Raw genomic sequence first — 27,666 nt, forward strand, 5'->3', positions numbered from 1 at the left:
CACACACACACACACACACACTAGCACGCATGCTCACAAGCACATTCTCAAGCCCACGTGTTTCCCTACTGAGACTGTGGGAGCCTCGCGTCCCTGCCCCCACCTTAGCTTCTTCTCTTCCTCCCCCACCACAAAAGCCACAGGTACCAGCAGCCTCCTCCAATACAGCAACAGCAAACACAATGCAAAACCAGAGGCAGGCATCTTTGCAAAGCTGTTTTAAGCATCTAGCAGGATGTGAGCCCAGGTGGCTAACGGCTAGTCAGGGCCAGGCCAGAGAAGACACTGATGGCAGTGGCTTCAGTAAATGAGGCAGTGGCTGAGATGCTAGCTAAGAGGCCAGGCACAGGGCTGATGGCTAAAAGAACTGGAATGCCAGCCCATCTGGCCTCGCCATCTCCTAACCCCATCTCCTAACCAAGTGCTGAGTCTCTTCAGGCGGGCCACGCCTCCTGTTTTATAAAATGGGGAAATCAGAGTCTGCCTACACAAGGTTAAGAGTGCTTCAAAGACATGGGAAGCTTTAATAGCATGGTCGTGGTGGTGACACCTTAGAAGATTAAAATGCCCACTGAGTGCCAGAGGTGTCTGGGATAGTGTGGCTGCCCAGGTTGATCCCCACATTACAGCGCACCTTTGCCCAGCTTCCTTACTTCACAGTCAAAGGCTTATCCCTTGCGTCCCTATGTGGTCACTTGTCGAGGAGCACATTGGTGGTTTAGGAGCTGTGGGTTCACATGTGGGGCAAGGAGTGATGCACGTCCCCGACTGACGTCTCCAGGTCCAGGCCACGGATGACTTCTGCTTATCAGTTCTTCCCTGTGCTAGAGTGGCAGTCTACAACCAGAACACCCAGCCACCTCCTTCTGTAGGTATAGCGGGCAGCCGTGAGTCCCCCATATTAACTCTACAGTCTCTAGCCAGGAGGCCACTTTAGCGCTGGAGGGAAAGAAAGGTGGCCAGAGGCACTCCTAAAAAGTCTAGAGTCAGTGTGGGTGGGAACAGCTCTGACCCTCTCCAGCAGGTGGGGATAGGATGGGCCCCTCTGGGCTAGGCATCCCTGTGAATAGGGACATTAGTCTGTAGGGTCCTTGGCTTTGGGAGACAGGGACTCACTGTAGCAGGCTATGTGGATCTTCTATCCTGGGGCCCAGGGGTGGGGAGTCCACGATGAGGCCTGCCCATCTGGGAGAAAGTAGAATGTGCTGCCAGGGGTTTGGCTCTGGAGAAAGCTTAGGATAGTGACTTCAAGGTGATGAGCCACAGGGGCTCTTGGGGCACGCGTGGCACAGAGGGAGGATAGCTAAGCAAGAGCAAATGAATCCTAAACTTAAGTGTACAGTCGGCAGGAGAACTGAGGGCCTCTAGTTACTCCAGCTGAGAATGGCAAGAGTGGAGGCTACCCACAAAGAGGCCAAGGAGGTGGTATGAGGGGCCATGGCCAATAGGGGTTTTGTGTGCTCCTCCAGCCATGCAAGCTCCTCCAGCAGCTGGCGACGCTGCAGTTCTGGGCCAACCTTCTCGCGAATGGTCTGGTAATAGCGATTCAGGTACTGGAGCTGCAAAGGGAAGTGGGTTTGAGCTAAGCTGCCAAGAGATGAGGCCTTGGTACCATCTGGTCCCCTGCTATGGTACCAGATGGACTAGGATCCCAGCCACTTTTAGGCCTCTGCCATTTTCCTGGGGCTTTCCAAGAGACTGTGCTCCATGGTGGTTGCTTAATAGTACAGTGATGCCCATGGAGAGGAGGCTGCTGCCTGGCACAGGAGTAGAAAGGAAGGAGAGTAGTTATCCTCTTTTACAAAAGAGGAGGCAGGACAGAGTGGTGAAGGAACTGTATATCATTCCATGCCTTTTTGTGGCAGAGCTCAAAAGCCCAGTCCCAGGGTCCCTAGGGGTTTACTGAGTTGGGGCATGCTGATCTGACTAGAAGGTTCTAGAAGGTTTGGGATCTCTGACAAGCTGGGAAGATATGCCCCCAATGAGTACCTAAGGTGCCATAATGTGGATCTTCCTGGTGAAGGGCAGAAGTCCTTGGAGTAGGGAGAAGAGAGGCAAGAAAGGCCTAGACAGCTGCCTGAAGATCAAGCAGTACTAACGACACTTACCTGCTCTGGGGATAGCAGGCTGACATCGATGAGGTTTCGGTCATAGGGTACAAAGGACACCACTTCAAAAGTCAGGTAGGCCCCTGGGTACTGCAAGTCCATAGAGAAGGTGAGCAAGCAAGAAAATGAGGATGCTTGAAAGACCGGCTGACGGCAGCAAGGGAACACTGCACTCAGAAGCCAGGAATGCAGGGAACTGATCCTTGCCAACGTGGGACACTGCGGCTAGGTTTGAGCCTTCCATAGTCCCAGCCCTTGGCCAGTCCTCTTGTCCACTACTCAGCACCCTGCTTAACTGCTTCCTTCCTGGTTCTTGAAATTTAGATTAGACTCATGTCTGATTCTCAAACTGTGGCCATCACCAGTGTATAGGGAGCTAATTAAATATTTGGGCTGCAAGGACAACTTCCAAGACCCACTGGAGGTAGAATCTCTAAGGGCCTTGGAACCTATGTTTAAATGCTCAAACAATCTACTAATGTTACTTGATATCTATCTACCTACCTCTTTCTCTCTCCTCCCATCTTTCTAGATAGGGTCTCCTCTTGCCTAGGCTGTCTTCAAACTCACTATGTAGTATAGCAGAATCTGACCTTGAACATTTGATCCTCCTCCCTCTAACTCCTTAGTAGGATAGTAGGAACGTGCCAGCCAGAAGGTCCAATACATTTGGTACTGAGGATCAAACCCAGGACTATAACCGAGTCACATCACAGTGCCCACAGATGCCAGAAGAGGGTATAAGAGCCCAAGGAACTAGAATCCCAGATGGTTATGAACGTCCATGTGGATGCTGGGAACTGGACCTGGGCACTCTATAGTAGCAGCACATACTCTTAACTGCTAAGTCATCTCTCCAGTTCTAAGATCTACTTCATTTTTAAAAAATGGATGTATAAAAGTCTAAAGTATGGGGATATATCCTGATTTACTTAACCAGTCATGGGTTTGGGAGATATTTGCATTTTTTTTTACTATTACTATCAATGCTACAAGTTGCTAACACTATGTAAACTTCTTAATGAACTTTTGGGACTATAACCGGATGTTTCATATCTGGTGGAGGGACAGCTGAGACACAGGCACAGAAACCTTAATGGCCATTTTGACAGATATCGTTACACTATCTTCCACCAAGTTTGAACCAACATATACTTCTCTCAACAGAGAATGAGGGTGTTCATCATACTACCTACTCACCAGCACTGGGTGTTATCAAAGCCTCTAATTTCTACTAACCTGGTGACTGTATGCAACTTTATATGCAAGTTTTAAAGAGTCACACAAAGTGGATCCTATCATACAATACTTCTCTGTCCCTTCCTCCTCTTTTACTTAGTAGTAAACCCAGGGGAATGATATGCTATTCTATTGCTGCTTTGATTTCTACACATTTAAGGATGCAGTTGGGCATATTTTCACACGCATTAGATTATTGTTCGTTTTGGTGAAGTGTCTCTTCGTGTCCGTTGCCCTTGCCACCCTGTTTTGATCTTGTAGGAGTTCACAGTAAAATTAAGGATATTTATCCTTTCTTTGTTGAACATATTATACTCGAAACAGAACTTTTGATTTTGGTTATGCTATGATTTTCATACAGACATTTTCTGTTTAACTTAGCTATGAACCGTTTCCCCCATCACGTCTGAGTCTTTTAAAGAAAGATCCTTTTCCACTCATGATTATAAATGAATTCACATAGGTTTTCTTCTGGGCCTTAGTGGTTCTATTGTTCACCATGAGACTTCAGTTCATCTGGCAGCAAGCGGGAGGAGGGAGTTGATCAAAGTACATGATACCCCTGATTTCATGCAATAACTGTATGATAACAAAACCTCTTTGGTCCATCTGGGGTTTTATTTGCTATAACCATGATGCCATTTTTTTTTTGCTCCCCACAATGATCAATCACTTATTCCCTTGCCTATTTGTGGAGTGATTTCTCTCTTCCCTCCCGTGGTGAAGCATCCCATGTTTATGTGAATTAGAGGTTTATTTCTGGGCCGGCTGTTTTGTTTCATTATTCCTGCTGTCTGTTTCATCTTCAGTCCCAACTTGTTTTTGTTGCGTTGGTTTATGGTAGGATTGGACAGGGCTAGTTTGCCTTATTGCTCCTCAAGCTTTCAATGTTTCCCCTAGCTACCTAGCTATTTTGCATATTTATTTTCACAAATAAACTTTACTATCATTGGTAAAGTCACAAAACTATCCACTTAACACTGAAATTGAGGTTGTCTTGGATTTATAGATTAATTTAGGGAGAATGGTATGTTCATAATATCAAGACTGCTTCCCAGAGAGCAGCATTTACTTAAATCTTTTTTATGTCCCTTAGCAGAGTTTCTCTGTGTAAGTCTTTTAAAGTTTATATCCAGGTATTTCATCTTGTTGGTTGCTATAATATCAAATCCTTATTTCTAACAATCTCCCCTGGTGATTATTATGTGCACTGAGAACCAGTGATTTAGGACAGGGATACTGATTCGCTTGGTCTGGAGTGGGGCCTGGCACTGATATCTAAAAAGACAAAAAAATAAAAAAATAAAAAATAAAATAAACAGATTTCCAGATGATTGTAATGTGCAGCCTGAGAAACAGATTTATAGAATTCTTAAGGAGCCAAGAAAGACTTTAGATAAATTCATACTTGTACATCAAATGTCCTTCTCCTTTGGCCTTCCTTACTCCCATTCCTCTCCATTCCTCCCAGAGACAAGCTGTCCATATGTGTCTGGCCAATGGCACATTACCTTGGTCTTTGCTTCTACCACAAGGGCCACATCTTCAAGGCGGATTCCAAACTCCCCATCCTGGTAGTATCCAGGTTCTGAGAGAGACACACAGAGATGCTAATGACATTAAGCAATGGGTGAGAGGGACCCATGCCCAGGTTGCCTGCACCAATTTTCAAGTAAATGCAGAGCCTGGCAGCCTGGTTGCCTGTGGCTTTGGCTCTGTCAGCCCCACAACTTGTTAGTTGCTAGGCCTCAGATCATCTCAGGTATAACTTGGCCTCACCCTCCCTCCCTTGTCGTCTAACAGGAAAGACCAAAGATCCCACTGTGTGGACCATTGTCCTATTACTCCAGCACTTGATGGACAGCCCCATAGTCTGGGGGTGCACCTGGAAACCATTTCTCAAGGACAAAAAGAGAATTATGAAAATCCGGGGGGAGGGGGTGGCACATGCTTGTAGTCCTAGTACTGGGAGAAGTGGAAATAAGAGATCAGGAACTTAAGGCCAGCGTCGGCTATAGGATGAGTTCAGGGACAGCTTTGTGTTGCATAAGATGGTCTAAACCAAAGGTATGGGCAGAGCAAGCTTGGAGTAAAGATGTGATGGCCATTTGGGTCTAGATTTAGGAAAGAAAGTAGTGATAGAGCTGGGGCTAAGCCTATGCTTAGTGTGATCCCTAAAGATGGGTGCATATGAAGTGCATTCCCCAAATTGCTTCACTCTAGGGTGGGGTAGTGGGGAGGGAGGACTCAAGAACCGTACCAATGGAAGTGAACATGCCCTTGTTCATGGCGATGTTGCTTGACTGGAATCCCACTGGCCCTGGGAAGGAAGATAGAAATACGGTTTCAGCTCTATGTGTCACCAACTTGGAAGTGAGCAGGTGCTGGGGAGAACAGGTAACTGGAGGGAGGCTTCCTGGGTACATCTGGAAGGACTTGTCACATTTGGAACCGTCATCCTCCAGATAGGCTTGGCCTTTTATTTCCCTGGGGTATATGCCATTTAGTCAGCAGACCTTGGTTCTCTCTCTGGAATGCCCATAGGCAATATTCTTCATTTAGCCTTTGGAGCATCATTCCCACCAGGGTGACCTTGGGTGGCTTGGAAGGCTCTATCTCCTAGGAAACGGTCCAATCAAGTATAGCTGAGAAGATACTTACACTCATGCACACAGAGGAAGTTGCCAATGCCATGACCTGTCCCATGACCATAATTGAGCCCGACTTCCCACAAGGCTTTTCGAGCTAAAGTGTCCAACACTCTCCCTGAAAGAGAAAAGAGGTTGCTTCTGGACTATTGGTTGGAACTTAGACTGTCCACCGTGGCCTTTCCTACTCAACTTCTAGGGTGATACCCGAGGAAAAGGGCTCTGGAGAGGACACTGAGGTGGGATGGAGAAGGGCTGATGGATGAAGCCAGTGTCTTCGGAGCAGCCCAGCCTGACCCCTCACTATCTCTAGCACTCTGTACACTGGACTCATCACCGGGACTGACGAATCTACTGACATGTCTCCTCATGAGTTAGGCCTGAGCACTTACAACTTCCTCCAAGAACTCTATATAACTCCTGAAGCTCACACTGACCTCCCCTGCCTCTGAGTGACAGCACTGGATTAAGAGGCAGGAGGCCTGGGTACTAGGCCCAGTGCTCCCACAAATCCTATGAAGGACCCTGGGCAAATCACCTCTCTTGGCTAGATTTTCTCATTTATGTGAGAGGGATGGGGTGTTCTATAGCCTCCCAGGATAGCCATCTGAATCCCATAAACTCAGGGCCTGCCTGGAGGCTCTGGGGTCCAGTCTGGTTTCAGAAATCTACCTGATGTAGCAGCAGGAAAGATGATTCTGGACAGATCGATGTTTCCCATCAGCACACGTGTATATGCCTCCTGGTGAGGAGAGAGGAGGAAGAGGTGCTGTGGAGGATGAGAGGAGGAGCCAGGGAGCTCCCAGCTGCTTGGTCTGGGAGCAGGTGAGAATGGAGGCCCAGGTCCAGGAACAGGAGACATTCTCTTGTGTAGTCAACCCAGATTTTGGAAGATGACCAAAAGGAAGGTGAGGGAAGAAGGTGTTCCCAAAGCTGGGGCCAACTCCATATGTTTCTCTTAGGCTGATGTACGGGGTTATTCCCATGTGCTGAAGACATGCTCAGAGAGGGAGTGACTGAGTGGGTGGCAGGCAGGTCTTTTTCATCAAGTCTGGAATTGTGGCTTGGCCACTCACAGACTCTCTTCTCTCTCTCTCTCTCTCTCTCTCTCTCTCTCTCTCTCTCTCTCTCTCTCTCTCCTTTGAGATAGGGTTTCTCTGTTCCTCTGTTCAGCTCTGGCTGTCCTGGAACTCACTTTGTTGACCAGGCTGGCCTCGAACTCAGAAATCTGTCTGCATCTGTCTCTGGAGTGCTGGGACTAAGGGCATGCACCATTGCGTCTAGCTCTCCCTTACCTCTTTGTACCTTGGTTTCGACATATTTAATAGTATGCTAATGGTACCTGGTTCCTGAAGCTGTAGGATGAAGGAGACTGACAATGAGTATATGGCAATGGGCAAATGCTCAAGCAGTTAGCCTGGTTACTCCTCTATCTCTCACAGATACACTTTCAGTTTTCTATGTAGCCAAGGTTGGCTTTGAACAGCCAATTTTTCCTGTCTCTCTCCCTCCCCAGTATGTACCACCATGTCTTAGCAACTTTCTTTAGTCTTCCTAAGGCCTAAAGGTTGGGTTGGGCCTGATCATGTGACAGGGTAGGCTTCCTGTTGGGGGGAGACAGATGGGCAAATGGTGACCTGTTCTGGTCACTACTAGTGGCCATGTGGTTACTTCCTTTCCCCATACTCCCGCACTGGTTTGCCATCTAGGGTTCTGAAGACGCAGCCTCCTCAATACGCTAGCTGAGAGCTACTGATGGCATGCACAACAGGCCTTCCTCCTCTCTGTTCCTAGCCTGCTGCCTGCAGGTAAGCAGCTCCCTCGCCCACCCACCCTGGCCACTGTCCCAGGTTCCACTCCAGCTGTTTTCAGACCTGCTGTAGCTCTTCCGAGAGGTCCTCTGCCATTTTCCTCCACTAGAGATAGCTTTCCCGCCCTTTTGGAGAGTGCAGGCTGAACACACAGCTGGCCAACATCTGTGCACTCATGAATTAACATGACAAGAAGATATGTATGGCCTGAGGACTTGGTGGTGGCCCCAGACTTTTCACCAGCTTTCCTGGAACTTGTTGTGTGACCTTGAACAAATTACGTAACCTCTCTGAGCCTCAGCTTTACTCCCTCAATTTGAAAGGGCTCTTGAAGTGATCACTTGGGGGAAACTGAAGAGAGAAATTGGGGTCCAGTACTTACCTTTTGGAAGGCAGTAGGGGTTCCCCAATGTACGGTTCTGGTGATATCTGTGGTCCCATCCCTGTGGAGAAAGGGAACTAACACGTCCGACTCTACTGAGCACTCATGAGGAGGGACAAGGGTCACGTGCTTCCCGTGCAGTTTCTACTGTTTGTTTCTACTGGGGTTTGAGTGCTGGGGATGGAATAGGACATGGCGGGAAGCAAAAGGAAGACAGAGAACCAGACTCAGTGGTACATGCTTGTAATCCCAGCATGCGGGAGATTGAAGTTAGGAAGGTTGCGATGGAAAGTCAGCCTGGGTCACGCAGTAAGATCATGTTGGAAAGCAAGATGGCTGGCTGGAAGGAGTGGGGAGGGAGGATAGGCACCACCATCAGAATCATAGCTCAGCATCCATGCACCACAGAGACTGAGAAGAGTTCTTAAGGTAAAAGATCTATGTTCTTTGTTGAGCTCTCTCTTTTTTTTTTTTACAAATTACAGATGGGGAGACTGAGGTTCAGAGAAGGGACATTATCCTAACACTCCCACGGCCACTGCCATTTGTCATCTGTAGGACACTTCTGCCACTCTCCCGAGGACAGTTGAGCCAGTCTCCTTACTAAAGATGACCTCACTTTAGCCATTAAGCTGTGAGACCATCTCCCTTTCCAAGATGTGGTAAAGCCAGACTGGAGAAAATGCTGACTCCTCCCAAGATGCTCTTTGCTATGAACATGGCTTGGAATTCCATACAAGTGAAGCCCGAGCTAGCAGGTCCAACTCCCAATCACTGGTTCTAGTGCTTTCCCCAGGCTGCCACTAAGCATACCCATCCCAGGGCTCTGGGGTTTCTTGAGAGTAGGTCATGGGGCGTGGGGGAACTTCTTCCTCAGGAGAGAAGAGGAAGTGAGGTGACTATTTCCCTACCTTACCCTCTTCCGAGCATGCGCCAACCCAATACGCCCCCACAAATTTACTTCCTCTTTGCGGCCACCTCAAGTTCACACAGCATCAAACTAGAGATAAATACAGGCTGCTACGCTGAGCACATGGCGAGCTGGCTTCCCAAGAGCTGTGCGGTAAACAAGAGCCTCCATCCTTAGTGCATTCGTTCTTCCCACAAGATAGAAACCCGGTGCAACCGAGTGCTTAGCTACACATTTTGAAGGGATACGTAGCTTATTCAGTATGACCGTCACATCGAACTGTATAGGTTGACGACGGACAAGAGAATCACAGCTAAGGGGTTTACTTCTTTCATCGGCCTCCATTTCCAACCTCAGATGGCCACTCATGTTGCCACTGGGAATGGGATGGGGCCGATGGCCCTGATGCAGGCTGTCTCGGGCTTGCATGAGTGGGTGAGAAAATGGGTATTCATGTCTGTGCAGCCAGGCAGATCTGCATAACTAGTTTGCCGACTTGAAAAAAAAAAAGGACGTAAGCAAGTAGAGTCTTTTGCTAATTCCCACACAGGTGCTGCATGAGCGCCCCCATTGTTCTGATCTCCGTGTATTTTCTACTGTGCAGACACCCCCAGGGGGAATGTGAGGAGGTTGCTCAGGGATCATTCAATGCAGGTCCGTGCTTTTAATCAAATAAAGGCCTATGGTGCAGGAAAGCCAGCTTTAGGTAGCCCCTGGAAGCCCAGGATGTCTGAGTTGAGAGCTAGGCCAAGGTATAATGGAGTGTACGTACCAGTATTGCCCGCCGGAATCCACCAGATACATCTCATCTGAGGACAGCTTGCGGTGCAGCTCTTTGGTTGGGCTGGGGATGAGAATGAACACTGAGAGGGAAGAATCTGAACACTGCACTGGACAAACGGTGAACGCGAGGATGGGGAATAAAAAGAAACAGAAGAACTCTTTCCCCACTTGGGAGCTAGCCTTCAGGCTCTCTGCTCTGGGGAAATAACTGTCTCCCAAGGGACCCCGGGAAAGCACTTAGCTCCGAATGCAGCTGCTGGCCTCAACCACACTTGTTTGTCCAGCATGTGGTCAGCAAGTCCTGGATCCCCAGGGACAGGGAGCTAAGGGTCTCAGAGGCTATGTGGCTCAGCCATCTCTGTTCACAACAGAACAAGCCCAGCAGAGGCAAGAGACTTGCAGAAGGCCCTCAGCAAAGCAGAGAGGTGCTGGGCCTGAGCTCTCTTTCTCTCTAACTTCTTGATGTATCCAAGAGGGCCCCAAGGAGCAAGGGCACAGGAAGAGCGGGAACTTCACGGATAGGGCTGGAGAGCTACATTGTAGAGGACTGAGGTATGCCTCCTCTGCCACTCTCTGGCTTCCACGGGCAGAGCTTGGGAGACAGCAGCAGGGAGGGGAATTCACAGACACGCTAGGTCTTTCTCTAGAGGGTATCTGAGCCCTTCTCTGTCATGCCCAGGCCAACCTGATGCATCTGGTCGCCTTGGCCCTCCATGCTTTAATCAGGCAGGCCTACCATGGTTTGCTTTCTATAGGAACAAGTATCCTGAATCATTTAATCTTTTGGACTCACTATGGTTGGTGGAGGTTAAGTGGACAGGCCTTTTTCTGTGGGGTCTTATGTGGTATTAAGCATGGCTGCAATCAGAGAGGTCACCCAGGAGGATTATAAATTCCGGGCCAGCCTGAGCTACAAAGAAAAACCCCGCCTCCAGCTAGTTGTGGCGGTGTACACCTGTAATCCAGCACTTAAAGAGACAGAGGCAGGAAGATCAGGCGGTAAGATCCAATCTTGACTACATAGAGAGTTTGAGGCTAGCCTGGGCTATGTGAGATCTTGTCTCAAAACAAAAAACAATAAAACTATCTCAGGCAAAGGGATAACAGAAATAACTCACAGAAAGAAAGAAAGAAAGCTAGCTCCTAACAGCATCTATGCTTTCCTTAAACCTTAAAAACCTCAGAGCACCGGCCCTTCCCAAGTCCCAGCCTTTTAGGGACAAAAGTCACACTCTGGCCTTTTAAATTTAAGGAGATTCCAAACACGGAAGTAGTTCCTTCCTTGACCACCCACAGTCCTGAAGGCCCCAAACCCTAAATGCTGACCCAGAGGTCAGAGTACCTCCTTCCCACCCCAGTCTCTCTGTGCTCACAACCACGACCCCTGCTCACAAGTTCTCTAGAAAATTCTTTGTTCTCAAGTACCTGTAATGGGCCAGGGCAGCATTCAGGCCACTAGCAGAGATGGTTTCAAAGCTGGGTCCAGAGGAGAAGCTTTCATTCCTAGGCAGGGCAATGTGAAGAATGAGCAGAGAATGATCCTGGGACTAAGCTATGGCTGGGATAGCTTATACAGCAAAAGAAGGCCCAGCTCCCTTCATCCCAGCCTGACTCCATCTGACTCCAAGCTCTGTCCTGTGACACGGAGAGAGCATTCAAGTGCAGGGAAGAGAAAAATCATGGATACCAATTCTTGGCCCTCTGCCTCCATTTTACTTACGGAAGAGGTAGTTCCCGTATCTGAAAAACATCCTATCCGTGTGCTATGTCTTGTACCTCAAACCTAGATGGTACAACAAGCTACCTCAGGAAGCCTCCTTACTCAAAGCTCCCAAGAGCTTCAGCCCTGTCCCCTCCAGGGCAGCCTTTTCTAGGGAGAACAAACTGCGTCTGAAGCAGTCGCTAGGGGGTGCTGTTGGGTTGTCCCGCTTCCAGCAGGGCTGGGGAATGTCTCCCAACACCCCCTGCACAACTCCGAGACCACCCACGAACCTGTCAATCTCACTTCCAAATACAAGCAGGATCTTTCTTCCTCCTAAGGGGACTAATTACTCCTCACTTCCCTACCTCCCCCCCCCCCCCGCGGCGCACCAAAAGATAATAAGTCCTGTACCGTCGTAAGTCATCAATATATTCTGCCCCAGAAAATTCATCCACCGTGCCTTTGGGCACGTTCTTCTCCAACCAGACCAAGTACTGGATCACAACCACGGCATCCCGCACCTGAAGCAGGAAACACAACAGTGGCTGAAGCGGGCCACAGTGGCTGTCTCCTCACTCAGGGAAGAAGATCAGATAGCTGCCTGGGGATTGAGGGCTTTAAAACAGGCCAATTTCACTGGCTACTGGATAGGGAAGGATTCTCGTTAATGTTTATATCTAATCAAGAGTGTGCTCATGTTTTAAAAAGCGTTCTTATCTTTAGAAATACTTACTGAAGCTCTGACTGCTACAAAGATAGGATATGTGGGATTTGTTTTAAAATAATCCAGCAGCAAGGGGTGGGAGGGCAGGGTCATGCACAGGAGGGGGGTGTTTACCGATGAAACAGTGTTGGGCAGGACTTGATGGTTGTTGAAACTGGTTAATGGGGACTCTTAGGCTATTTTCTCTACTGTAGTGTATGTTAAAATTTTTCCTTAAGAAAAATTCTTTCAAAATGAGGGCTTTGATCCTAACGTTAAGAACATTCTGAAAAGTGAGCTATCCTCTTGCCAGGCAGGAACTCATTACAGCTAGCACTGATTTAGCACAGTGTTCAAAGCAATGCACGTCACCATATTTAATAGCAGCACATTTATATAGATATAAATATAGATATTTGTTGGGTGCTCTTCGCTTTCACTGAGAGTCTTCTTCAGGCTTCGCTCTGGAAGGTTAACCCATCAGACTGATCTCCCACAAGGCCCGTGCCATGGAGACTTACGTGACTGGCCTTCAGGAGGGCCTGCTCCTTGCTGTTCTTCACAGCCTTCACTCCCATTACTGGGGAGTACATCTGTATCATGACTTTCTCCTGTTGGAAGCAAGGACCAAAAGATGGACTAGAAGCACCACCTGGGATAAGCAGTGTTTACAAAGGACAGAGAGGACCCAGCTGGGGCAAGCCTGTGAGACAAGCTGATCTCTTTCACGGCCTCGCCCTCTCCTTTGGCTACTTTGTGGATATGCAGGTCTTTCCTCATCTCTCACATGTAGGTTTCGCTGATGAATCCTGTCCTGGTACCAGCAGGGATGCTGCAGTCCAAAGGTTGTTCTAGCAGCAGAACTGCCTTGTATGTATCAGAGCGGTTACCAGATCCCAAGCATGTCCTATGTCAGCCCCAGACGTCACAAGTAATGCACACAGCAACTCCAACAAGTGCTCAACTTCATGGCTACTTTTATTTATTTATTTATTAATCCTGCAGGCCAGAAGAGGGCACCAGATCTCATTACAGATGGTTGTAAGCCACCATGTGGTTGCTGGGAATTGAACTCAGGACCTTCGGAAGAGCAGGCAATGCTCTTAACCACTGAGCCATCTCGCCAGCCCCTTCATGGCTACTTTTAAAGAAACAGAGATCTAAGGTCTCTGCATGGCCGCTTAGGAAAAGAGCTCCGGGTAGTATCAAGTTCGGCTGACTCTAAAGCTTCTTCTAGATCAGGCTGGCCTTTGTCTAGCTTCTGCAGCTGTATAGGCTCTGTGGACAGACACCCCTGCCTCCTCACTGCCCTCCTCTTCCTCAGCCTTCTGTCAGTGAGGCCTACAAGGGTACGCTGCACACATTTGCTGACTGGCTAGCTGGCCCAATGGCTGAGGGACCCCATTTTAAGTTGACAGTGGCCATGCCTAGAGCAGAAGGAAGCCAGTGACTAGCAAACCTACCTTGGGTATGACTTCATAGAGCCCATAGTTGGTATAGCTGGTACTAATCAAGATCGTCACATTGCCCGAGGCATAGGCTTTCACACTGTCACGAACTTGACTGTAGTCCTCAAGCTGAACACACATGGAGGATATGCAGTTTGTATTCAGGTATTGTAGGGTCTCGAGGCTAAAGCGACTCTTGTTGACAAACAACCTGGGTGGAGAAGGAAGATGGGGAGGGTCCTTAGTGCCTCCCTACCAAGGACAACACAAGGAACCAGAAGCATATATCAGCCCTTTGATTCCAAAGGTCCCAGGAGGTCAGCATAGGGAGCCCAAAGTCAAGGGGTTAAGAACAGCCTGTGGGAGGTCTCCCAAAGAAGTCTGCTGGGGCAAGTACCCAGGCTCATGAGCTCCTGAAGGTTGTGAGGCCAGAGGTATTGGATAGAGTGGAGGTTGGAGGAAATTCACAACAGTAACTTGAGGAGAAGCTACCTGATAGACGAGTCCGTGAGCAGTGTGTAGGAGTAGAAGAAGGGGTTATAGGGGATGTCACTGCTACGAAGGTTGAAGAGCCCTGGAACAAAGAATTGATGGGACTTTTTGAGGCCATTCTTCATGGGGGCAGGCATTTCTGACAACTATGTTCCACTGTTTGCTTTGGCCACAAGATGCTGTGGCATTTGCCTCTGGCTGCTTCTCAATCTTCTTAGAGATCTTTAAGATGCTGAAGAGAGCTATGGATTTCTCCCCCCATAAAATGTAGATAGGGGACATTCAGCAAACATTATTGGTGCAACCTCCAAATGTGTGAAGCCCAACCATAGGAACTGAGCAGAAGGCCCTAAGTCATGTGGGGACAGAGTAGGGTTACTCTGGCTGTCAAAGCTGGTGTTTTGAGTGGCCCGGACGACAGCCAGGGCTGCTGGTGGCTTTGCAGGCTTTCTTCCCCCTAAGGAGTCAGAATCACCATGTTGTTCTGCTCAGTCCATTTATCAGGTGGCCCATGGGCTTGCCCCACGTGCTTGGAGCTCCTTGGCCTCCTTATTCTGCAGCCCTGAGAAACTGCTCCCTTCCCCCTCTGAGTTCCTATGGTCCGTGACCATGGAGCTTATATAGCAACTGGTGAATATGTTGCTGTTTCAGGAAGAGCTGTTTGCTGCAAGGCCCAGGAGGATGCTTGGGACTACAGGACCCACTTGCACTCCTAAATCCTCACTCACAGGCTGTCTCATCAAGTGCTGATAGAAGGAGAGCAGTTGGAGCCATGGTATGGTTCTTCATGTAGCTTCGGACAGTGGACACTTTTTCCTGCCAAGTGCTCCCTAGAAGCAAAGGAACCCAAAAAAGTATGAGTGACACACCTTGTTTTTGGCACAGGGCTCTTGGGAAACACCCTAAGGGTAGTAGTTTTCCTTTTTTTCCCTCCTGGTGGAGGAGATGGAACCAATGGCCTTGAACATTGGGTCAGTTCTCAATGACTGAACTACTCCAGCTTGTTATGTTTCCAAAAGCAGTAGAATTCTATCTTCAAACAGTTGGATTATTAATGATGTGGACCTTGGACCCAGATGAGGCTCCAATAATTGTCCTGCTATTTAGTAGCTGGATGTGATCTTGGGCAAATTCCTTGACACCTCTGTGCCTCATTTTGCACATCTGTTAGATGAGGGTATATTGTAACAGTAGTTTTCAATTGGTTTGCTACAAAGATCAAGTGGATTGACATTTATAAAGCTGAAGAAGGGCATTAGCTAAGTCTCACACTGCTGTTTTGATCTGTCAATAAACGTAAAGAAGGAACAGAAGAGCTGCTCTAGATAGGCAAAGGGAGAGAAGACTTCCCTGTGGCAACTCCAGCGTTCAGGAAGTCATAGATACTGGACTAAATCCTTCTTGGGCATCGTTTGAATTCTTACAGGTACCATCTTCCAGATAAGAAAAGTAAGGCTTCAGAGAGGTAAAGTCGCTTGGCAAGAGTTTCATTGCTGAAGAGGTGGAACTGAGATTTGAACTCATGTCTGTGTGATGGGGCTGGCCCACAGTCCTAATCTGAACAAATACTAAACTCTTCTATTAACATTTTCAGTCTTCTAAGTGGTCTTCAAAGTTTGTCCAGTACTGTCCTTTCTAGAATGCATGCATCTATCTGGGTTCCAGGAGTTCATTTTTCATCTCCTATGTCTGCCTTCTCCAAGGCACATAAAGTCTCTCTCTAGACAGTACTGGGGGAAAAAATTGGCAGAATGTCATAAGCATCAAGACTCCTGCTTGGGCCCAGATACAGACGTGATAACAGTGCTATTAAAAACTTTATGCAAATGGGCTAAACTAGAAGCAAAAACTTTGGGTATTTATACTTCTTAGGTTTGTTTTAGTCTGATAAAACAGACAAAAAATTATCATCTTAGCCTCCATAAAGTACACAATTCAGCTGGCTTCCAGTCCATTCGCAGTATTGTGCAACCGTTGCCAGTATCTAATTCTCAAACATTCTCAGCATCCCCAAAGGAAACCTTGTACCCATTAAGGAGTCACTCCCCATTTCCTCTCCTTCCAGCCCCAGGAACTCTCTAATCTGTTTTCTGTCTCTATGGAGTTGTCAATGCTGGGTGTTTCATATGAATGGAATCATACAAGATGTAGCTCCTTTCACTTCAAATTATGATTAAAATTCACGAGCATTTCTTGGTATTGTGGCTCATGATTCTAATCCTAGCACTTGGAAGGCTGAGACAGGAGCATCACTGTGAGTTTGAGGCCAGTTTAGGCAATAGAGTAAGTTTAACGTCCGTCTGCAGAGTGAGACCCTGTCTCAAAACCAAACCAAAATAAAACCAAACACCCTTCCCCCCAGCAACTTATAAATCACAAAAAGAAAGATGTGTGGAAAAGATCCATTTTGGGAAAACAAAACCACATATAAATGGTCTGGTGTGTGAGCGGCTAGCTTTGCATGTGCTGCTCTTTGCCTTTGCCTCTCCACTGCGCCTTTAAACCTACACATGAGGGAAAATCCCTCAGCCCTGTGGGGACAGAGTAGCACTACTCTGGGTGTTCAAAGCTGGGACTTTGAGTAACCCCCATGATAGTCAGGGTGGCTGTGTGTGTATATGGATGTTTTGCCTGCATGTTGTCTATGGATCACATGCATACAGAGCTTGTGGGGTCCAGAAAAAGGTGTCAGATTCCCTGGGACTGGAGTTACACATGGTTGTGAGTTACCTTGTGGGTGCCAGGATTCGAATCCACATCTTCTAGAAAAAACAATCAGTACTCTTGCTGTTGAGCCCTCTTCAGGCATCAACCCATTTCTGCTCCCCTCCCCCAGAAAAAACTTTGTTAAGAAAAAAGGCCCATGATTTTCGTTGCTTATTTGGTAGTGGAAATGAGGAAAATACATTTTTGTCTAGGGGTCTTGAAACTTAACTGTGTTCTTTGGCTTCTGGGCTGAACTCTGACTCCAAGTAGCTTTTCCTTGAAGAGTAGTGATGCCTTAGCATCTCCTAGCTTATGGGAAGTGACAAAATCCATGTGACTTCTGTTCCAATCCCTGGGAGCCTTTTTTTCAAAGCCCTTTTATCCTCATGTTTCCCCGGCACCATGGTGGCCTTTGATGTCTGAGGAAGGTGAGTGGTTTTTATGATCAAATACTCATAGCTAGCCAGGCTCTTTCGGAACTAAGCCAGGGTATGCACAGAGATGATTCTGCCAGGTACACGGCAACACAGAAAGAAGTTGGACAGCGCTTCTGCTTGTTTCATCAGAGCCACAATTTTGAAATTCCCCTCCTGCTTTCCTGACTCCTCTCTAAATCAGAAGTAATATCTGGGATTGCATGTGGAAAGGGGGGGTTCTCAGATTGCCCAATGTGACGAGAAATGCAACTCCACTGGCCCATTCAGAATTTCCAACGAGGAAAATGTAGTTAGTGAGCAAGATCCTGATTCATAATTGGTCTCCTGGCCTTGGTCGGGATTTAGTTATTGCTTACAAAAATCGTAATGCAAGCTGATCTTTTGTATCAGATTAAGATAGTGCCAATGAGGTCAGAGTTACAGATGTGAGAATTTTCTGGGTCAGTTAACCTTCTTTTGTGGTCCAGCCAGAACCTGAACCCTCTTTTGTGCTGCAGGCTGACATTGAACTTACTCATTCGGTTCTTCTGTCCAAGTCAGTCGTGTCCTAAATCTAAATTTCTCCTTAGAGTAGAACCAGAAGTAAAGGGCCAAATGACTACATCAGTTCCCACTACCAGATAAACAACTAAAATCATGAGCCTTGTCTCTTAAGGGAGTTTTTTTTTTTGGTGTGGGGGGGGCGGAGTGGGGTGATGGCTGAAGAGGGCTCAACAGTATGAGTACTGATTGTTCTCTCAACAGGATGTGGATTCGATTTCCAGCACCACACGACAACACACAACCATCTGTAACTCCAGTCCCAGGGACTCTGACACCTTTTTCTGGTCCCCATCAGCTCTGTATGCACGTGACACACAGATAACATGCAGGCATCTATACACATAAAAAAAAATACTACTGATGTCTCAGAAAAAAACAAACAAATAAAAAACAAAACCTGAAACAATTTATTTTAAAAGAAAGGGTTTTTTTTTGTTGTCAAACTTTCTTCAACTCTTTCCTTTCTTCCCTTTCTGCTGCCTCTTTCTTCTAACCCTAATACTGCTCATTTCTGTGTTTTCTAAATATAGCCTCAGCACCTTTGGACTTAGTGAGGAGAGAGACAAAGAAATTGTACATTTTAACCAAGTATCTCAGGTAGTTTGTCAACCATTACTTTGTTGCCTTGGTTACTGATATTTTCAGGGAAAAAACACAGGCAGCAGCCCCGGGGACCCATGCTGGGAGGGACCTTTGTACAGTTGGGGAAGGACAATAGGCTAATGGAATCACCTGTAAATTCTTCTGGCAGGGCATAAATAGGTTGGCTTGGCAATGGGGGCCTCTCCGACCCCCATGCCAGGTCCACAAGGTTGGTTGTAATGGATACCAGGTGTCTTTTGGAGCCTTGGAGTTCCAGATCAAAATCCTCCCAGGAATCTGCAGAGACAGGAAGGTGTCACTAGCCCCGTGTCGGTTCACAACTCAAGGAAAACTAATAGAAGCAAAGTCAATCCTGCAGCCTTGCCTTTGCTTAGCTCCTATGGCTCGAGCTGTCCAAAGCCTGTCCTAGGCTCTGGGTCCTCTGAAATGCATATCTCTTCTTCTCAGACAGTGTCTTCCATTTGTCTCTTCCTGATTCCCAAACCTAATTGTCCTGCTCCACCTCAATACTGTCCACTGTCAACTTGCTAATCTTGCCCTTCTCAGCCCCACTCCCAGTTCCAGCACTAAGGATCAAATCCAAGACCTTGTGGATGCTAGGTAAGAACCCTGATCTGTGTTTTTTTTAAAGAGTCAGTGACTGGGGACAGTCCCTGTGAGGTACATACCATTTTTATTAGGAATGAATGTCACCATTCGGAGGAAGGGTAATGTTCGGGGCTTTGGATGGGCCAACAAAGAAGTTAGCTTGGATGTTTTGGTGCCTATTCATGAAGTCTGTCTTTGATGGTACGGGCTGTCCAGCTGTCTGGGGCCCCAGAACTTAGGGAACTATTTTCTATGGGATCCTGTTTTTCTCAAAGGCCCTGTCTACACTTTTTACCCTTCTAAGCTACCTTCTAGAAAACATTTTCTAAGAGATCCAAAATATCATAATTGGTAGAGTCTCAGGACCCAGGGATGATTCTGGGGTCAAGGAGATCCAGACATGTTTATTTACCCACTGGGTCTTAATTATTCCAGGTCTTCTAGGTTGGCTTTTGGCGTTCATTGCTTTCTTGGTAAAGTTTGTATTAATTCTTTTGGCATGTTTTAATTACACAATGCATGAATATTTCTTTGTTGTAAAATATTTCTACAGGCACAACTTCAAGATACCTTGTGGCCATATTGCACCTCTTTCTAAGCAAATGTGTATGTGTACCTCCCAGGAGGCTGAGCCACCCTCCTTGGCAGCTCACACAAATCCAGAGACTGAGAAAAAAACATACCAACAGACAAGAGGAAGGGGTCAAAGCCCACTCGCCCTTCAGCAGGGACTTCAGCAAGGACCCAGGAAGGAATGTTACCTACAAGATGGGAGGGAGCACAAAAGTCACTTCCCAGACCAGCATCAGACCCCATCGCCAGACTTCTGTCTGCGACAGTTCTGCCACTTGCATTCTTTATATTTGCTCAAGATGGAGATTCCCTCGTCCTGCACTTCCCACAGGGGCCAAGTATGACCTTGCAGACAGCTACTCACCTGTATTTTCCCCAAATCTAGTCTAGGGTCCAGGGCTCAGGGGACAAATCAATGTGGGCCTTCTACCTTCCCTATGGAGTTCCCAGTTGCAGTCCATCTGCCTCTCGGCCTGAGTCCAGTAGCGACTATCTGTCCAGAGAGCTGCCTTCCTCATGGTCACCACAGCAACACCTGCAGCAGAGTGGAGAAGTCTAGCGGTGAGGGTGAAGATGAAAGTGAGGGACGTGACTTTGTTGGGTGTGTAGTGAAGTACCGGCTCTGTCACAGGGATCTTTAGAATGAGCTTCTCTCCTCCACTGGGAGGAACAGAGGTAGGAGATGTTCAAGAGACATTCTTGGGGGAAACCTACCGAGAGAGCGCTGCTGGCAAACCAGCTCTGGTTTGTGTTGTAGGCCCCTATAGAGGGCCTGTAAATGTTGAGTAGGAAAAGAATTGGGTTGGCTTCTGCTGGCCCAATGGAGCTAAGGCTGCACATAGTGTTTTCCGGAAAGGTGGGAGCTGATAAAGACATTGGACTAGGCGCCTAATTGAGGGCTGGGAGATGGGGAAGACGGGTACGACTATGGCAGAGAGTAAGGGTTCATAATGGGGGAGGCAGAGCACCTTGAGGCTCAGGAAAGACTGTGTGAGGATCAACAAAGAAAACTGCCTTTAGTTAAGGGATCAGGATAGGAGGACCCTGCAGAACCCGAGACAAGACAGCATTAAGAACCTTCATATTTCTGTCTCATTTGGCTTTGTAGAGTGATGTCTGAAAAAAAAAACTCCTATCAAGTAAAAACTTTATCCCAAATGAGTTATTATGTAAAAAGGTGAGCAGGTTTCTTGTCAAGAGATGTGGAAGTAGCAATTGCTTCAGAAGCCAGGTCCAAGGAGGCCGGTAGTGGGCCTGGCTGTGGCAGAGGCAGCAGAACATAGAAGGAAGCCAGGAGGGCCAGCTCCTGTGCAGAAGTGTGGCCACAGGGGGTATCAGATATTTGACCTGGGAAACGTGCTGGGTTCATGAGGGAGAATGAGAATGAACACCAGCCTATGGTCCTGGTCACTGAGGAACTGGCCATACTAGGTCCCCTATGATCAGGTCAGGTCTAACAGCAGAAATGACGAGAGTGGGCAACAGCTGTTTTACCTGCAGTCCCCGAGAAGCCTGAAATCCACGCTCGCCTCTCATCTTGTTTGCCGATATACTCGCTCTAGAAAGTCCACAACAGCATCATTAGCCTTCCTCGTGCCCAGTGGAAGGCCCCAACTGCACTGGGCTTTTACCTGTCTTGCCACACCTGGCCCTTCTTCTAGGAAGCTTCTGTGGCTCCTTCAGCATACCAGCTTCCTTGCCTTTCAAAAAGTGTGTCTCTTGGGTGTCAAGCCCACAGCCTGGCACTGAACTTGGTCACACCAGATTGTTCTACAAAATGTACAGCCATGATCATAATGCATATTCAGTATGGTCTTGGGCCATGCCTCTTGGTATTCCCCTTCAAATATCATGTCTTCCTCCCGAGTCTATCACACTACATTGGGTACTTCATAAAGAACTTCTGCACGGGGCTTTATACACCACTGGCCAGTTAGACATCCATATCCATGACTTCTGCATCTGCAGCCTCCGTTAACCTTGGCCTTGGTGAAAAATATTGGAAAAATGGTACAGTATTTGGTAGATGCTTTTATTGTCATTATTCCCTAAGGGGAACTGTGTGGTAGCATTTATATAGCATGTGAATTGTATTAGGTATTATAAGCCTTCTAAAGATGATTTAAAGCACACTGAAGGCTATGACTTTATTATATGCAAACACTATGTCATTTTATATAAGGGAGTTGAAACATTGTTCATTCCTTTGGACTGTGAATACCGGGAGATGACTTTGTTGCTTCTCATCCTTGAAGATACACCCGTTGTTATTTTGGCTGAAAGAAGTTTGGATACTTAGTCAAACTTCTTAAGCATCCCCAGCAGGTCAGAAATTAATTGAAGCAGACACACTGACCTTGAACATGCCTTTTCTTCTAGCTGGCTGGTGAGGAGCTAGATGAGGTAGAGGCAGGGCTACTGGTGAAAAAGGGTAAGCTGGGTAGGCTGCCCTGCTATTTGGGGAAAGTAGGTCATGTACAGACTGGCACCTTGGCTTCTGTCTGTTCTCTCCCCTTAGTCTTCTCCCCGCGCTTGTATAGTCTAGCACTCGGTCATTTCACTGCTCTACCCAGCAGGGTCTAAGACAGCCTGGACCAGGAGGGAGCTTAGAATTCTTCCATGCCCATTCTTTCTGGAGCTGTCACCTGGAAAGTGTCAAAATCTCTTCTGAAGTTGTTTTAATTTTCAACACTGTGTGTGTGTGTGTGTGTGTGTGCGCGCGCGCACGCGCACCATCTCCCTAGCCCCAAAGTTGTTTTTATAATGTCATTTCTAGAGGCCCTATCTTTCCTCCAATGGAGAGAGGTATATTCTTTCAGTTGACCTTGAACTAGTGTGAGCGAGCTTTCCAGTCTCAACCTTTTCACTGGGAAATGCTTTCTCCATCTTCAGCTTCCAACTCCTGCTAGCCTCTTGGTTGTGGCTTGTGCTTAGAGGCCAACAAGCCCAAGTCTGGGAGAAGGAGAGGGTAAAAGGGAACAGAGGTGGTTCTCACCATGTGTGCATCTGTGTCTGGGATGATGTAGGCAGAGAGATTCCAGGCCTGGATCTGCTGGCGGAGGGCCGCGAGCCTCATTGTTGTGTTGACCGCAGTAACTGGCAGGAACTGACCGATAACAGGAAGACATTGAAACATAGGCATTGCTTAAAGTAAATGACACCTAGGACTTTGCCTCTAAGGCAGTCCCCAGCTTCTCCTGAGGGTCCGTTTAGGGGTATTTAGGCTATATTAAGTCTTGGAGTTACCAAGTAGTGGTGGTGCACGCCTTTAATCCCAGCTCTTGGGAGTCAGAGGCAGCTGCATCTCTGTGAGTTTGAGGCCAGCCTGGTCTACAGAGTGAGTTCCAATACAACCAGGGCTACACAGAGAAACCCTGTCTTGAAAAACAAAAGCAACAACAACAACAACAAAAAACTAAACAAACAAACAAAAGGTCAGCCAGGTGTAGTGGCTGTGGCAGAGGCAGGTGGATCTCTGTGAGTTCAAGCCAGCTTCTTCTACAGAGTAAGTACCAGGACAGCCAGGACGACAGTGAAACCCTTTCTCAAAACAAAAACAAAACCAGAGAGGGGATGGGGTGGCAGCTGTTAATATTTGATAGTCTAAATTAAGAAGCCTAAGTTAAGTAGAGATGGAGGTATTGCAGAGCTTGAAGAAAGACCTTTCGTGACAATTAAGGGACCTAAATGTTCACTGGTTGTGTGGATGAAATCTAAGGAGGTTTCATCCCTCGTCCCAGGACAGGTTATGGGCAATCCCTTTGGAAATATCTTGAGAGCCCAGTTGCCAGATTTAATGAAAAAAATGTACAGGCCATCTATCTGGTTAGGTTTGACTTTCAGTTAAATAAGGGATCGTACTTATATAACTATGCTCCACGCACCACTTGGAGCACACTTTAATACCAAAATATTATCTCCTGAAATTTATCAAGTGTTCTGTTTTTCATCCAGCAACTCTACTTTTCCAGTACTTACCTGTTGACTCCAAATAGTACCCCTGCATTTGTGACATGTTCCAGAAAGATCCTCTTCAAACCAGATATTTCTTTAGAGGGCCTTTTGTCGTTCAAATGAAAACCATGTGTTTTTTTTTCTTGTTTGTTTTCTTTGCCTTCTCCTTGACAGGAGATCCAGATTTGTTTGAATATGAAAATGTTGTGGCTTGCTCATTCACTTGCTGGCCCTTGTGGCCCTCTAAGACGCTATCACATGCAGATGTTCTATGTTTCCCCTGTGGCTCAGACTACTACTGGAGCTTGCCCACTTCCTCACACTTTGGAACCCACGCCTGCCTGGAGTTCTTTACCCTCTGTTGTTAGAACAATGGCTTTAGAGGCCAGCCGTGAAGTTGGCCACTTTCTTCCCTTTGGCTTTCCTTTGCCAACCTTGGCCTTCCTCTTTCGCTTTGTAGCTAGATCTTCTGGCTCCCTGGCTCCCTCCCTCCCTCCTTCTGTGTTTCCTTCTTCCCAGGTTCCCTCTAGAACAGCGGTTCTCAACCTGTGGGTCGTGACCATTGGAAAACGTATTTCTGATGGTCTCAGGAACCCTCAACTGAACATTTTTGTTGCTACTTTGTACCTGCAATTTTGCTACCGAGTGGTATCTCAGTCCCTAAGACCAACGGAAATATGTTTTTCAATGGTCGTGACCCTCAGGTTGAGAACCACTGGTCTAGCATTTCTATTTTTATTCCTTCCATTTCCTTCCTTGCCTCTGCCTAGCCTCAGTTAGAAGTCAGCTAGAGGTCTCACACCATCCACCCTCTTTCCCTCCCTCCTCATGGAAGCTTCCCAGCCCCAGGCCAAGGCAGAAGCCGAAAAGCTGTGACAATCAGTGGGGCTGAGGAATGGAACACCTATATTGGGTATGTTAGATACCCGAGCTGCTGCTGGTGGACTTTAATAAGAAACAGGGGCCCCAGAGAGCAAAACTCAGAAGAAAGCCTGTAGGAGAGGCCAGCAAGTGGCCACTAGGGGATGGAGAAAAGGATGGGTGGGAGGGGTATGTGGGGGATGGGGCCAAGGCCTCACCGGAGGGTTGCTTGAACAGTTTCTCACATCTTCCCTTCCAAGGGATCCAGCTTGTGGGTAACTCCAGGCACATGCTAGCAAACAGGAGACAAACCTAGGGTTATTTGGGGACCAGAGAGCTCTCACAGAGAGGAGGGACATCTTCCCTCAGCCGGCACAGCCTGTATCCCTTGAAATGCACCATGCTGGCCAGTTCTACTTGAGACTAAAAATAATCACATTTCATGGCAAATCAGGCTGAACTGGATGGCACCCTGGGTCATGCTCATTGACAAGTGATTGCCACTTTTGAATGGGTTTGTATTCATTACATCTTTTTTCCCCTTCTAATCTAATTGTCTTTTTAGGGTCTAGTAAAGTGGAGCAACTGAATAAAGTGTAAAAATTGAATTTTCTTTGAAATGCCATAGAGAGCCTTGATAAATAATCACCTCTGCTTTCATGTGTGTATGCGTACGATTTATTTAAACACAAGGGTCACGTGCGCCCTTTCTCACAGTCCAAGGCACTGCTTACTATTCTTGGCTTCCATTAAACATAAGACAGCAATTCATTCTAGTCCGACATCATCACCTGGCGGGGAAAGGTGAAGCAGCGTTTCAAGAACTCCTACTGTGTGCCAGATACAGAATTCTGTAATGTCGAGCTGAGCATAGCATTGTATGCCCATATTACCAATGCTGGGGAGCTAGAGGCAGGACTTCAAGACTACCTTTGGCTGTGTTGCAAGGTTGGAGGTAGCCAGAGCTACATGAGAACCCACCTCAAAAGTTAAAACAAAACAAAATAAAAATGAGCTCAGCAATGTTTGGTTTTTCAGGACAGGGTTTCTCTGAGAAACAGTCCTGGCTGTCCTGGAACTCTCTTTGTAGACCAGGCTGGCCTTGAACTCACAGAAATCCGCCTGTCTCTGCCTCCCAAGTGCTGGGATTAAAGGTGAGCACCACCACTCCCAGGTGCCACCTGAGTTTTTAAAGTACATTCCTTGTTGGCATGTAACCAAAAATTGCCTAATGCTCTCTTTCCCAGAATGAAGTCTTATTGTCGAGTGGTTACAATTGTATCTCCTTTGATAGTTGTGACAACCCTTTGAGAAATGTATAATTATACCTCTTCTATAATAGAAGAAGTCAAGGTCCAGGTAGGTTTCATAACTTATCCAAGTTTTGCCACAGTGAATCAGTGCTTAGATGGAGTTTTGAACCCAGGCCATCTAAGGAGGGGACAGGGGGTGGCACTGGCAGTCTGGCTCAGTGGTAAAGCATTTGCATACTTGAAAGAACTAAAAAATCCCCACTTTTAGTTCTCAGCACCACCAAAGAAATAGGGGTTCCCTTCCCATCTTTTCACTAGGTCAGCATAGGAAATGATCCTGGAAAGTATATAGGTGTGGAGTGGGCATGCCACAAAAGGGTCACAGTATATAGAAATGGAGCTTCCAGTTTGGGCTCTGTAGCAAATTTGGTATGATCCTAAGAAAGCACCCCAATATTCACTTAACAAAAGGTTTTAAGTGCCTACTGTTAGCCAGGCACTGAGCTGTATCCCCTTAGCTCTGGTGCTATGTGAAGGAGGCCTGGGTTAGAGATCCTTCCTGACCTGAAAGTCCAGGGACCTCTTACACTTATTTCCCTCTTTCTACCTCTCGGCACCTAGGGCACATATTTCCCTGAAGGTCGAGGAGGACTGAGTACAGGGAGTGGCTTCAGGAATGCCCTGCTTGAATGCCTTGGCCTCATAGACGCAAAGGAAATCTAAGAAATTAATCTAAGAAAACAAACCCTGCAAAATGGCAGCGCTGAAGGTGCCGACATAGGAAGCGGGACCTAATCAATCCATGTTCCTCTGAGCACCAAGATCTCCCCCCTCTCTCTGTTCTCTGGCACAGGGATGGTACCAAGGAGATCCTCATTCGCTGGATGCTGAACTAATGAGCAGGTACTGCTGACCGAGAATAAAACAGGTTTCCCCAGGACCAGGGATAGCCGTGGGGAGCTGAACTGGGTACCAGATTGGAAACAAGCAGGGCCCCATAGATGTGATGTAACATTCTCCCGCTGATCTCTTTTCTCAACAAGACCTCAACACTGACCTTTTGTACCTGCCCTGTCCTACCAGGCCTTTTCTGTCTTAGAAAGAATTCTGCTAAATCAGTTTAGAGAGAACCTCCACCCTTCAATATCTGATCACCTTCAAAAGTAGATCAGATACCTCATACACACACACACCCATCATTGATACCTGATGACCCTGCCTTCAGCAAGAATCCTGTTAAGTCGGTTTAGCAAGAATTCTCCATCCTTGGACCTTCAAGGATTCCTTTTAGTAACTTTCTGGGCAACAAGTCCTCCAGTGCTCACGGGTTCTAAATCTCTAGCAGTCTGTGCTGTGTGAGCCCCATCTGTCTCCCTTCTGCACGGCCCTTACTGCAGTAATCTTTTTTTTTTTTAAAGTAATCAACCCAATGAGTGCCACAATAATTTTGTCATGCGGTGGAAAGGTACCAGCTAGACTTGATCCAAATCATGAAGGCTCTGCAGGGGGGCCTTTTCTTCAAGACAGGGTGACAAAGAGAAAAGAGGTAACCTGAGTCCTAGCCTTCACTCCAAAGTTTCCTAAGGGGAGAAAGATCAGAGCTGCCTGCCACGGGAGGCTGGGGTGCACATACCACAGAGGAGAACAAGCCAGGGGTAGCAGTGCCAGTGGGCTTGGGCCATTGACTCTCCAGATGCTGACGATGAGTAGATCAAGGGACTGGAGAGAGGACTGGCTTGTTTTGTGCCCTCTTCCTCCTGGCCTTTCCTGGGCAGGAGCAGGCAAGGTTGACGGCTGTGTCCTGCTGCTGGATGAAGATCCTCTAATCTTTTCTTTCAGAGGAGTCAGGGAAGCGGCCAAGGGCCGAGGCGCCTCAGGCTGCCCAGGCAACCTGCGCTGGTTTCTTGTGGCTTGGAGTAGGG

General features: G+C 47.4%; 1 protein-coding gene across 1 annotated transcript; it reads right to left on the reverse strand.

The window, feature by feature from the left end:
- Positions 1 to 424: 424 nt before the first annotated feature.
- Xpnpep2 (X-prolyl aminopeptidase 2) lies at positions 425 to 27,666 on the reverse strand. Its single transcript, XM_075957266.1, has 21 exons — positions 27,378 to 27,666; positions 24,710 to 24,783; positions 22,672 to 22,782; positions 21,171 to 21,234; positions 20,107 to 20,211; positions 19,787 to 19,864; positions 18,645 to 18,791; positions 14,955 to 15,056; positions 14,227 to 14,308; positions 13,750 to 13,945; positions 12,808 to 12,897; positions 11,995 to 12,104; positions 11,307 to 11,384; positions 9,871 to 9,942; positions 8,189 to 8,249; positions 6,668 to 6,737; positions 6,009 to 6,113; positions 5,608 to 5,667; positions 4,859 to 4,935; positions 2,109 to 2,198; positions 425 to 1,559 (listed from the first exon to the last, which is right to left on the reverse strand). Exons 1-21 carry the CDS (start codon positions 27,424 to 27,426, stop codon positions 1,365 to 1,367), a joined length of 2,016 nt encoding a protein of 671 aa, XP_075813381.1. The 5' UTR covers positions 27,427 to 27,666; the 3' UTR covers positions 425 to 1,364.

This window comes from Microtus pennsylvanicus, chromosome X (assembly GCF_037038515.1).
Source record: "Microtus pennsylvanicus isolate mMicPen1 chromosome X, mMicPen1.hap1, whole genome shotgun sequence".
Classification (NCBI taxonomy): Eukaryota; Metazoa; Chordata; class Mammalia; order Rodentia; family Cricetidae; genus Microtus; species Microtus pennsylvanicus.